At 37.8% G+C, this 13128-nt stretch overlaps 1 protein-coding gene across 1 annotated transcript; it reads left to right on the top strand.

Moving 5' to 3' along the window:
- The first annotated feature begins 2270 nt into the window (after nucleotides 1-2270).
- On the top strand, nucleotides 2271-10854 carry tmem134 (transmembrane protein 134). Its single transcript, XM_084931385.1, has 8 exons — nucleotides 2271-2624; nucleotides 2986-3230; nucleotides 5088-5155; nucleotides 5242-5328; nucleotides 5397-5473; nucleotides 5972-6016; nucleotides 10324-10377; nucleotides 10482-10854. Exons 2-8 carry the CDS (start codon nucleotides 3030-3032, stop codon nucleotides 10562-10564), a joined length of 615 nt encoding a protein of 204 aa, XP_084787511.1. The 5' UTR covers nucleotides 2271-2624; nucleotides 2986-3029; the 3' UTR covers nucleotides 10565-10854.
- The last annotated feature ends 2274 nt before the right edge of the window (nucleotides 10855-13128 follow it).

The following is a 13128-nucleotide window of genomic DNA, read 5'->3' as shown; positions in this document are numbered from 1 at the left end:
ATGTTAGTTTGCTGAAGGTTGTGGTGGGTAGAGAAACAAAGACATAAAAAAGTAAAAACCCAGCTTGTCCTAACTGGCAGGCGACATCTTTACTTTACTTACTATTTGTGTAGAAACATCTTACAACAGAACGACTTTAACGTTTTTTTCGGTTGCTTCCTAATTCTCAAAGGGGTGAGACGGTGGGCAGCTCTGCATGTTTGATTTGGCAGATTGTTTTTTACATGTCCTTCTAAACACAACACCAGAAAGATTTGTGGATCCTCTCAGGTGCAAAGCACCACAACATGCAGCCACAAAAACCTCATATAATATCAATGGAAAAACAAAAACAAAACAACAACTGCTATTTCATTAATATAGATCAACCTGGTATAGGTGGTGTACCTAATCTGAAGCATAGTTTACTCAATGGTTCTCTACATTACTTTTATTTCCTAATCATATTTTTTTTATTATTATTTATTGTATTTTCTCATGCTTAGTTTTGAATGAATGAACAAGTGTTTGTTTGTTTGTTGTTGTTTTTTGCTGAGATATAATTTGTAGATTATTTGGGATTAGGATGTTACCCAACACATAAAATATGAAAATCATTTTAAAACAAACAAACAAACATACAAAAACCCAACAAAACTGGCAATAAATTAGGTTACAGTTAAGTGTTACCATTTTTGAAAATTGTCTCTCTTGCATCTTTTACAGTCATGTAACAAAGAAAGCTTTCACAGTACTCTATGCAATCCTGCACAGAGTACTGTGAAAAAAATCGTACACCCCATGATTCAGATTAGCTTGTAGAGCCACAAGCCACAAGCCCAAATCATCACCTCACCACGACTGTGCTTTACAGCTGGTATGAGGTACTTGTGCTGCTATGCTGTGTTTGGGTTTCAACAAATGTGTCTCTGTGCATTATGGCCAAACATCTCTCCTTTGGTTTAATCTGTGCAAAGGATATTGCCGCGTGTGTTTTTGTTGTTTGTTCAGATGCTACCATGTTATTTTTAGAGAAAAGAGGCTTTCTCCTGGCAAACCTTTGTTGTTGAGTCTTTGTCTTATTGTATTTTTATGAACTAAGACGTGCAGTATTTTGCAGTTTCTCTGAGCATCACACAGTTTGGCCTTAGGTGATTTGCTGAGATGACTAATACTTGAGGGAATATGGCATTGCATTAACACACACCTGAATGCGTTGGACAGCATCAAGTCCTGTGAAATATTTCTTTTTCACTGTAGTGTATCGACTATCTCAACTGGTTTTCCTCTTCATCAGCATACCCATAACTGGAGACATTTCAAAGCAAGTTATATAAAAATAAATACTTCCTTAGAGCCTTTTAAAAAAAATCATTCTAGTTATGGGAGAAGAGGCAGCTTTACCAAATTTATTATGCATGTAAATACAAAGATCCAGTAAATCTATATGTGTCTTTATATTCAAATGGAGAATACATTAATTTAGCTGTTTTGTTGTTATCAGTTCTTAAGTGCACTGCTAATGAATATTGAATATGTTAAAACAAAATACACTAAAACTCCAGTAAATGAAAAGCTGAAATGCTGTTTGATTAAAAGCAAAAGATAAAAACGCACAAAATAGATTCCAGCTCTTTAATTGACATTAATTAGCCTTGGTAATATATTACTGGCTTGTGGGTTTGGACAGGATGCCTTTCCTCCATTAGATGACCACAGTCCATGAACACGAATATGCAAACATACACTTTTGTTGATATTCTGATAGGTTGTGCCCTAAACAACCCAGGTCAAGATGTTTTTGAATTGATTCGTGCTTTTAATAAAATAAATATATATTTTTTTATATTTACTGTGTTTTTACACCAGATCAAAATTATGAAAGAAAACTGACAAACTGCGTCGAATAAAATACAGCTTTGCTAGTTCTATACTATCCCTGAAGTTAATGAGAACCAAAGGTGATCATCTTTAACGAGATGCATTGTATTAAATTATATAACATATCTCTAACTTGCAACAAAAAGCTGCACACACATCATGTGACAGCTGTGTGACTTAGGTTTGTTCATTTCTTTTCAGTTTCTTCCTGTTCATTTTATCGTATTTATCATTTATCCTAAATTATTCGTTAATCTGTTTTAGCTGTCTTATATTATTCAGCATACACACACGCACACAGTGAACGCCTTTTTGAATTATTGTCTCAAAATTTCAGGCTTTAAACTAAAAATTTTCAACTTACTGTATAGAAATTTCGAGTGACTTATGTAATGCTTTGCCATCTATTTTTTCGTAGGAATTTCATAAATTTAAATGATTGACCCAGTTTCTTGAGTTTTTTTCTCCTTCATAACAAAAGTTAGCAGATCGATCGATAAAACGACACTCGATTCGGCGCCCTGGCTCGCACGCGAAGAGAGCGCTTTGGGCGTAATCAGTCGTATCTAATCGATTGCCGGTTGCCAAACTGCCAAACCGGAGTCCAAACTTCTAAAGAAGTCGCACTACAGAAGCAAAACTAAGATACTGCTAACAGAAGGCTTTAAAAACACTTTTTTCAGGGCTTACAAAAATGTGACTCGTCTCCGAACAAAGTTCAGAAGTCGAAGTTTCTTCGCAGGAGAAAGGATTTACTTAAGACAGTAAGTTTTCCTCCTGGTCATCTGATCGGACAGAAGAATGAGGACAAACAATGGCAGAGACCTACAGGAAAGCCGTGTAGCCTCTGCTCTGTTGTACTTAGCCTCGATCCCATCCGCTGTTACGTGTAGGCAGCACGGCAGCTGTTTTCGCCTTTTAAACTAATTCGAAAGTGGTGGAGTTACTTTATTTAGTTTTTATGTAGTGTAGCATGTATGAGCGAACTTTAAACGTTTAAAGGGAAATGCTGTGATTGGTGAGAGAAAACTCAGCAGCTGCTGAGTTAGTATTTTCACAGGCTGTTTTCTGCGGTTTGAGGGATTATAAATCCATAAAACACTCGTTATTACTCTTAAATCACAGTGAGCATCCGGCTACAGGACCTCAGGGTGTAAGAGGGAATCACCATGGCAACACAGTTTACCATCGACGATGCGTTTGTGCTGGAGGGAGATGAGGAGGGGGTTGTGACTGACGGAGAGCCGCAGGGATGGAAGGACAGAGAAGGAGGAGAGATGACATTTGGCCCTTTGAGTTTCTCCAAACCTCAGAATCATCCCTCACCTGCTGCTGCCGCCTCCCCTGAACCCACTAACCTCAAGTATCAGGTAGCATGCACACAAGAGATACAAAACATTGTTTGCATTTCTGTTTTCATGTTGCTGTTACATTTCCAGTGAGAGGCTGTCTAATTCCTTTTTGATTGGTATCAGTTTTAGCTTGTAGTGTTTTTATAACAACACTACAAATTTGTAGCTACAAACTCAAGAATTCAGCAACTCCCTGTGAGCAAGGAAGACAGCTAACTTATCATTTTGAGGACTGAAAGAGAAGATCCAGGCTTAAGGTGGGCAGCAATCGGCAGCAGCCAGTGAAATGAAACAAAAGAAGAAAGAAAACAAGAGCATGAAAAGATGCCAAAGAATAAAGAAGAAAAGAAATAAACCCTGGGAGCACACAATTTTAGTGACATGTAACAATGAGATGATTTGAATCTATGTGGAGTGAAAGAGCAGGCTTCACGAGAGCTTCTGCTAGCAGCTTGAACATAAAGCAGCATTTTTAAATGGGTTTTTTTGCGTTACCTCATCTAGCTCTGACTGTAATCTTTGTCAAAAAAGGAAATATTTCAACCTTAAAGGAAGGAAGAGAGAGGGTGTCTGTCCACAGCCTAAACTGGGAGCTATTTCCACAAAAGATGTGTCTAGTAGCTCAAGGCTCTGCCTCCCATTATACTCTGGAAAACTGTAGGAGCCACAAAGGCTGCAGTCTGACAGCACAGTGCTGTATTAGCACAATTTGTACACACCAACCACAGTATTATCTGTGAACTCTTTGTGCTGTTCTGCTGCAAACAGATATATTTACCAACACTGAGAAAAGTTTAAGAAAAATAGTGGTGGTAGATATTGTTTATACAGTAAAAGTTGCTCATTTTAGCCTGTTGCTAGGTGGTTGCCAGGCAACCTGATCCATCCTAATACTGAATGCATAATTCAACTTTTGTGGATGTGAATGAGATATTATTGCAATGAAATTAAAACAATAGGATGTCTTTACAATGTGTTATAGGAGCATAAAAGTTACAGCTGGTCATTTTGTGACTGGCAGTAGCTAGGCAACATAATAAAATCATAATATGTGATATAAAAAACAACTGGCAGGGGCCTAAGTTGGGCTTGTGTGCCAAGTGTGGCTGTTCAACTTATAAAAGTCAAGGAGGGATTCATGGAAACACACATAGATACAGTAAGTTCTGGTAAAATGGAATCTGTAAGATGTGATGGAGCTTGGTTGTTAACCGTGTGAAAAGAACTATTTTAAACGTGGTTCTGTCACAACATATTTGTGAAGGCCAGTGACTCTTGTAGATTACTGTTCAAAAGTCTTGAGCTGCCCTTCATTTCTATTTATTTTGCTTACAAGCAGCAAAGTGGTGTTAGGTATTAGTTCTCCAGTTTTTTTTCTCCACTTTACACTGACTGCCTGAATCATTCAAGGATAAAAGCAGTATCTAACTCCAGGCATGAGCCTGTATTGTATCTACACTTAACAGACAACTTAGCAAAGAACCAGTTCTAAATGATATTTCCTGGCACTTCATTCCTAGCAGCCTGTCACACAAACACATAATTTGTTCCCATTTCCTCTGGCGAATATATGAGCAATGCCAGAGATAACACAGTTTAACACAATGAAATAAACATTTTGCACCAACAAGAAGATTCCTAGCGTGCTGTGCAGTGTGTCCTCAAAAATAAAACTGGACAAAGTGGGCATGTGTGGAAGAAGTGGGAGGCCTAATAAATTTCTACAGCAGATGAACATATCTGAAAGTCACGTCCTTAAGAAATAGGAAAAAAAACCCAGCGACTATAATAACAGTATTACTTTTGCTTCCTCTCTGCGAGCTATACATTTTTCTTTGCCGTTTATATGACATCCACCATCTCCTCTTGTTTTAGAATCTGGAAAATGAAGACGCCTTGGGCAACAACGGGAATTCCTCTTTCAATAACTTCTTCAAAATCAGGTGGGCTCTGTAGTTCGGGTGTGATTTTTCTTTTCCCTGCTTCTTCTGTGAATGTGAGATGAAGCGTGTTTCTGCTTTCTCCGCAGTGACCCTGCAACACTGTCTTACTGCAGCTCTCAGTGGTCCTTCAGCACCTTGAGTTCAGTCACGCAGCTTTCTGCGCACTGCTGCGGGTAAGTTCGGTCTTCTCTCACGGAGAAGCATAACAAACACGGTTACTTTAAAAACACGTTTCGCCTAGGTGGGTGTCCCATCCGCTGGTGAAGAAAAACAGAAGGGTTGTTCTCTCTTCATTCCTTCTCCTCATCACTGGAGTTGGTAAGTACATGTTTTTGTTACTTATTACGTATGAAACACACAAACCAGAACAATTTACTGAGAGAAACTTGTTTTTCTCATGTTTACCTGATTCATTTTGGCTGTTGGAGCATCACAGTAACAAGGGCTGCCTGCTCCCACTGTAGATGGTTTAGTGATTTTAATTGAATTTTGGTTTTAAACTCAAAAGAATTGCTAATCTCCAGTTAAATGACTGCAGTCTAAAAGGACAAACACGCCTCTTCTTTCTGATTTTAAGTTCACTTCAAAATGACGCTCTAACATTAACACAAAGGCACCACTCCAAATTGTTTTGCAATGTTACACCAGGTAGTTTGTTCCGTGTTGTGTCAGGCAATGATAGTCTTGGCACTTTGCACAGCGAACTTTGTCCCCCTGCACTGATCAACAGATTATGACAGAGTTATTGCCGGAATAACCAAACTAATAAAAACAGAACCTTTCAAACCTATAATGTTTGTGCTGTTTTTGTTTTAGCTCTTATTTTCACAGGTATTGGCATACAGCTCAATCCAAGTGCAGGTAAGGAAGATAAAGTATTGACATGCAAAGCATTTAGACTGTTGTTGTTGTTTTTTAGAAATGCATGTTAGTCCAAATGCAAGCATACACAAAGAAACACGTCACTTCTCAACTTCTATCAAATCATAAACAGACCAAACATGAATGAATGCAGGACTTATATAGTGGATTAAATAGTATAATTCAGAATGGAATGTTTGTATTAGAGTCCATTAGTGCTGGTGTGCTTTTCCACAAGTGGGAGGATCTCTGTGTTATCTTGACACACAAAAGAACACACAGAAAGCTGCCATAGTCCTTGCCTGCTACAGGACAGTATAGTCCAGATCTCACAGTCTGTCTGCTTTTACGACTGGAGTGACAGAATCATAACAAGAATGATGTACAGTGGGTCTTTTTTGCTTGTTTCTTTGTTTTTTGTACCGCCTTATGACAATTAAGGTGACAATCCAGGATCGCTGAGTCACACAGGCTTAGAGACCAGTCCACAACCACCTGTCGCTAGGGAAAACCATGCATTGATTGTATGAAAAACTAGAGGAACTAAAAAAAGATGAGAAACTAGAGGCAGCTGTGGCAACCTGTTTGCAGCCAAAGTAGTCGCTCTGAGGTTTTCAATCTCCTCCAACAACCACTGCCAACCAGTCAGAAAACACATGTTTCCCTAGCAACCGGTGGCTTTATTATATCCGTGGTAGATAACTGTCCTACACTTGAAAGTGAAAAGTGCAAATATTCATGCTGACTGACCTTAGTGCATAGGGGTCATCTCAGACTTGACATGATGGTATTTGTCTCAGTCAGCATCTGCTTTTGTTGAGAACAATTTAACCCTCGCTCAGCATCTTCAGCATCTGAACATTTTTAGGGGGTTTTGTAAATAAATGATAACATGGTGCATAATCTTTGTAGCAACTAGTTGGCCGACTTCCTGCTAACCTCAAACTCCACTGAACCTCTTTAAATCCTCTTTTTCTTGGATGCCTGGAGGTTTTACTTTATGGTTACACCTGGGGGAACAGCCACCCTGATAATTTAAATTCAGCTGAAAAGTCCCTCAGTTTCTGGGAACCGAAGGAGCATTTGCACTTGGAAATGACAGATGGCTTAAGGTTTAGGCTGTAGACGATGATCACAATTTCACCTAGAACACCTAAAACTTCTACTTGTCCTCTTAAATAACTTCTTCAAGCTTACGCATTGTTACTACACACAATGTTGTCAGCAAAATGTTTGTAATGTAGCAACAAACCTATACAAGAATCACTGTTTCTTACTGTCAGGGAAATCTTTAGTTAGATCATTGTAAGTGTAGTATGGGTGTGAATAAAGTTCATAGTAGTCCACAGCTGTGTATCCCTCCACATTATACCTGCAATGTTTTGCAGACAGGACAGGCTTTGCCACATTGGAAAAATCTTGTGGAAATAAAATATCTTTTTTCCAGTAAGTTGACCATTTTTTCTGAACCCTCCATTACTCACTGTGTTTCTGTCTTTGGCCAAATGGAATTCAATTGGTTGGTGATTTCAGTATGTCTTTGTGAGCTGGGTGGATACTGTGATGTGTCGTATCCACCCTTGCTTTTATGGACATGAGCTGACATTGGATGATTCATGTTAGCAAACATTGCATTGTTTTTCTTGGCCTTCATCTGTTCATCTATTCATATACTCTTGTGGTGTGTTTTCAGGTGGTTGAATAACTTAGTTCGTGTTGCCTTGCAGTGCAAACTCTTTGCGTATGAAGTATTCTTGGTTAATATCTCTTGTGCTAAATCTGAAGTATTACCAAACAGCAGATGAGGATCTGCTTCAAGGAGCAAGCGCTTCACCTTCTGCCTTACCAGACATTTGAATTTCGTTATTTATGCAGGCACGTGATGAGGCACTGATTTAAGGGGCGCTTGATTTACTTTTTCTTTGTACTCAATTGACAGAACAAGCATTTTCAGCACTGGTCAATCATGTTTGTGATTGAGTTTCAAATTTGGTTAATTGTGCAGCCCTAGTGCAATGCTCCGACTGCATGCTTGTGATAAGTTTGTATTGAATGAGATCACACTTCACATTCCATATAGTGCAGAGGTCTGCTGGGCCCGGTAGTGGCTCTGTGTGTCACATGTTGAACCTCTCTTGCCTTGTCTTTGATTAGTAGTGTCCCTTTTGTTTTTTCTGCCTCCAAACCTCTAAAAAGCTGAGTGTTCAATACTTCTCATCTTGTATTTCTGTCCAAACCAGCGCATTTTATCAAGTATCTATATGTTCAGAACTGTTATTCAGAATTTCTTTGGCTGTACAACCAGGATTCATAATGAATTAAAGTCTGTCAGGCAAGTTTTAAAAAGTCTTTTCAGATCAAATGAGCCTTGCTTTTCCCCTTTACAAAAATCAGCACCTCCCATTAAATTGATCTACACATTCTACGAATATCAGCTTCAAATGCTCACCCCGAGTTAGGCACTTTTAATTAGTCATGTCTGCCTTTTTTGTATAGAGTGTCTCCTCTCCAGCTTGAGGCAGAAATCAAGCAATTAATGTGCTCTTTGGGATGAGCTCACCCACAACATATTAAGAAAATGTCACCAGAGTCAAAATAGATGAGAAGATCAATTTGCCTTTCATAAGTAGCTACAGGAGCAGGTGCAACTCTGCAATTAAGCTGTAAAATCTGCTTAAGAAATTTCGTTATCTAAAGTTGACTGGGCATACTTCCATAACCCCGAGTCCTGTTCAGAGCAATTCATGCTCTTATCACTGCTCCCAAGCCTTTTCTTGAGCATCATCACCACAAGAATTGTGGGTGGGGGGGAATCTCTTACCCCCCCCCCCTTTTTTTTAAGTAGAGAATTTTTAAAGTTAGCGACACATTATTAATCACATCTGCATCAACTTCTGTGCTATTTTGTCATACATTAGTTGATGAATTATTCTACTCACCCCTTTAAGATTTTCTTTAAAATGTACATCTGCTAAGTCACCATCTGCCTCTAAATGAACTAGCATAAGAGTGATTGTGCATACGGCTCAAGTATTGCATTATTTAGTAACACTTTATAATCACAAAGAGAGTATTTACCCTGTAACTAAAAGGAATTCAATGTATTTAATTTGAAATTACAATATAATTATATACTTAAAGGTAGATACACTAGAATAAGAGAGTAACAAGACAGATTTTTACAGGAAACAAAGCAAAATTATACTCTGCAAGTAAATTTAAGTAGTGTGTAAGTACGTTTTTAAGTACTGCATGAGTAATTTTAAATAAGTAATTTTGTAGAAAAACAAGTTAGGCAAGATCAAGCCGCTGCATAATATGGCTCAAGCTTGTCTGTTTGTTTTCCCACTAAATTGCTTACTTACTTAAAATTACTTACACACTACTTACATTTACTTGCAGTATAATTTGCGTGAAAAACTGACTCGTTACCCCCTTATTCTTGTGTAACTACCTTTAAGTATTTGTGGGTAAATCTAATTACAGTGTCATTTTAAATTAAATCCAATAAAATTCCTTCTAATTATAGGGGCCTTTAGACACGTACTTTAAAATGTTGTAAAGTATGCACTATTTTTTCTGTGACCATTTCCTTTTGTTTATAACCAGAAAGTCTATAAGTGCAGCCCAGCTGTGCAAGCATTCTTTTTTCAAGTGTTTTACACTGTTCAGACTCCTTTCATGTGCAACATAAAATGAGATCACATAGTGAAGGAAAGAGGCCAATTATTTCCTGGTTTGTTTATGAAAATTACAACAAAATTCTGTGAGCTGTAGTTATAAATGTGGTTTGCTGTTCCCACAGGGAGCTGCAAATATCACAGATTGAGCTACAGCTGAAATCTTTGACACCATCACTTAAATTTTGCCTAACTAAAGTGAAAGTACCATCGATATTGATGGTTATATATTAGGAATTTGCAGTTTGGCTGTTTCTGGTGTCCTCTGGTGTTACCTCAATTTTCTCCATTTTTATGCCTTCCTTTCAGCCACATAATTTATAATCATAAGATACTTTTTCACCTTCTTGTTCACACCTTTTATTAATGTTGTTAGAAAACTAAGCAGTGATTTCCAACAACAACGTGTTAATCTTGCCAAAAGAGTAGTTAGTCATTTTCAATATTTATGCAGCTGTACAGGCAAACTTCATCAATCCTCTCATTTAACTTAGCATTTCTGGCTGTTTCAGAGCATGTAAATGTTAAATGGACCGGTAGTTATGTAGTACTTTCTTAATCTAATTAAGAACTCAAAGCGTTGTGTGTGTTTTCTCTTGACTGTAGCTAATAAAACTGTCCCCACAGGTATTTCAAGTGCTATTTTCTTCATTCCTGGATTTCTTCTGTTTATCCCTGGAGGTAATTTTGTTCATTTTATCTCTTAAACCTTTTACTTGTCTTTTTATGTGCAAAGCTTTGTTTTGATGAATGCTAATATTGCCATTCTGTGTGTTCGCCCGCAGTGTACCATGTGATTTACATCAGCTGTGCAGTCCGTGGTAGAAGAGGCTTCAAACTGTTCTACCTACCTTATTTTGAAAAATGAAATTTCATGTGACCACACATGTTCACTACATTTCTTTCAACTATGTTACAATTAATGGTATTTTGACACTCATAAGATATATTGACCTGTTTTTTGTTGTTTTTCTTTGTTTTTGGTTTGTTTGACATATTGACCACTCCTACTTTTACCACTCAGCGCCTTCACTATATTTCCACTCCATGAACTGACACTACTGTATGTGTATACCAAAAAGACCACCGTCTCGCCTGTGTATTCTGTTTTACGTGAAAGATGACTGTGAAATTACAATAAAATGTTGTATATTTTAATTTGTGTCAGTTGGTTTTAATGAAAAGCCATTCCTTTAAATCATGATATATTTCACAATATATTTAAAATGTGGATGTTACATAGTTCAAAATCAGGAATTTACATCTGCATCTGTTATTGAGTACATTTTTCAGTGAAATCTATTTTTGACCTTCTGCTATTTCTTGGTTCTAAGAACGTGTTTGTCTATGACTCACTCCATTCATCCACTGTTCTGAAAGGTATTACGCATTTATTCAATTTGTAAGGCTAATTGAGAAGTAGCTTTGGGTCTGCTTTTAAAGGCTAATGGATCAAATCTATTTAACAGAAGCATTAGGATTGCACAAAAACACACACACACACAAATATATATATATATATATATACAGGGAGTGCAGAATTATTAGGCAAGTTGTATTTTTGAGGAATAATTTTATTATTGAACAACAACCATGTTCTCAATGAACCCACAAAACTCATTAATATCAAAGCTGAATGTTTTTGGAAGTAGTTTTTAGTTTGTTTTTAGTTTTAGCTATTTTAGGGGGATATCTGTGTGTGCAGGTGACTATTACTGTGCATAATTATTAGGCAACTTAACAAAAAACAAATATATACCCATTTCAATTATTTATTTTTACCAGTGAAACCAATATAACATCTCCACATTCACAAATATACATTTCTGACATTCAAAAACAAAACAAAAACAGCGACCAATATAGCCACCTTTCTTTGCAAGGACACTCAAAAGCCTGCCATCCATGGATTCTGTCAGTGTTTTGATCTGTTCACCATCAACATTGCGTGCAGCAGTAACCACAGCCTCCCAGACACTGTTCAGAGAGGTGTACTGTTTTCCCTCCTTGTAAATCTCACATTTGCTGATGGACCACAGGTTCTCAATGGGGTTCAGATCAGGTGAACAAGGAGGCCATGTCATTAGTTTTTCTTCTTTTATACCCTTTCTTGCCAGCCACGCTGTGGAGTACTTGGACGCGTGTGATGGAGCATTGTCCTGCATGAAAATCATGTTTTTCTTGAAGGATGCAGACTTCTTCCTGTACCACTGCTTGAAGAAGGTGTCTTCCAGAAACTGGCAGTAGGACTGGGAGTTGAGCTTGACTCCATCCTCAACCCGAAAAGGCCCCACAAGCTCATCTTTGATGATACCAGCCCAAACCAGTACTCCACCTCCACCTTGCTGGCGTCTGAATCGGACTGGAGCTCTCTGCCCTTTACCAATCCAGCCACGGGCCCATCCATCTGGCCCATCAAGACTCACTCTCATTTCATCAGTCCATAAAACCTTAGAAAAATCAGTCTTGAGATATTTCTTGGCCCAGTCTTGACGTTTCAGCTTGTGTGTCTTGTTCAGTGGTGGTCGTCTTTCAGCCTTTCTTACCTTGGCCATGTCTCTGAGTATTGCACACCTTGTGCTTTTGGGCACTCCAGTGATGTTGCAGCTCTGAAATATGGCCAAACTGGTGGCAAGTGGCATCTTGGCAGCTACACGCTTGACTTTTCTCAGTTCATGGGCAGTTATTTTGTTTTTCCACACGCTTCTTGCGACCCTGTTGACTATTTTGAATGAAACGCTTGATTGTTCGATGATCACGCTTCAGAAGCTTTGCAATTTTGAGATTGCTGCATCCCTCTGCAAGATATCTCACTATTTTTGTCTTTTCTGAGCCCGTCAAGTCCTTCTTTTGACCCATTTTGCCAAAGGAAAGGACGTTGCCTAATAATTATGCACACCTGATATACGGTGTTGATGTCATTAGACCACACCCCTTCTCATTACAGAGATGCACATCACCTAATATGCTTAATTGGTAGTAGGCTTTCGAGCCTATACAGCTTGGAGTAAGACAACATGCATGCAGAGGATGGTGTGGACAAAATACTCATTTGCCTAATAATTCTACACTCCCTGTATATATATATATATATATATATATATATATATATATATATATACAATTTCATGGTCCAAAGTTTGGATATATGTAATAATTGCTGTTAAATTTACTTTAAATTTAAATGTAATACTTTCTTTTTAAATGGTCCATTGACCTACTTCCAGCATGTTTCTTTTTCAGATTTTGAGGCCATGTTTGAACGTGTCTGAAAAAGCTATTAAGGATAAAAGCCTGAAATTTGATCTGAACATACATCAAAAAATGTCTATTGCCTTAAAATATGAAAAAGTCCCATATTTGAGCACACACTAAAAAAAACTAAAACTTCACATTGCAAAAGTAAATTAGTGATCATTTCTGGATGGTATA

This window comes from Perissodus microlepis, chromosome 6, assembly GCF_051167445.1.
Source record: "Perissodus microlepis isolate ML-2025 ecotype Zambia chromosome 6, ASM5116744v1, whole genome shotgun sequence".
In the NCBI taxonomy this organism is placed as follows: Eukaryota; Metazoa; Chordata; class Actinopteri; order Cichliformes; family Cichlidae; genus Perissodus; species Perissodus microlepis.
The sequence above is the reverse complement of the archived record's forward strand: the minus strand, read 5'-3'. Positions and strand labels throughout refer to the sequence as shown.

Coding starts and splice junctions, on each gene's coding strand:
- tmem134 (XM_084931385.1), top strand. CDS start 3,030: ATGGCAACACAGTTTACCATCGACGATGCGTTTGTGCTGGAGGGAGAT. Junction 5,329..5,396: donor CTTTCTGCGCACTGCTGCGG/GTAAGTTCGGTC, acceptor CGTTTCGCCTAG/GTGGGTGTCCCATCCGCTGG. Junction 5,474..5,971: donor TCTCCTCATCACTGGAGTTG/GTAAGTACATGT, acceptor TTTTTGTTTTAG/CTCTTATTTTCACAGGTATT.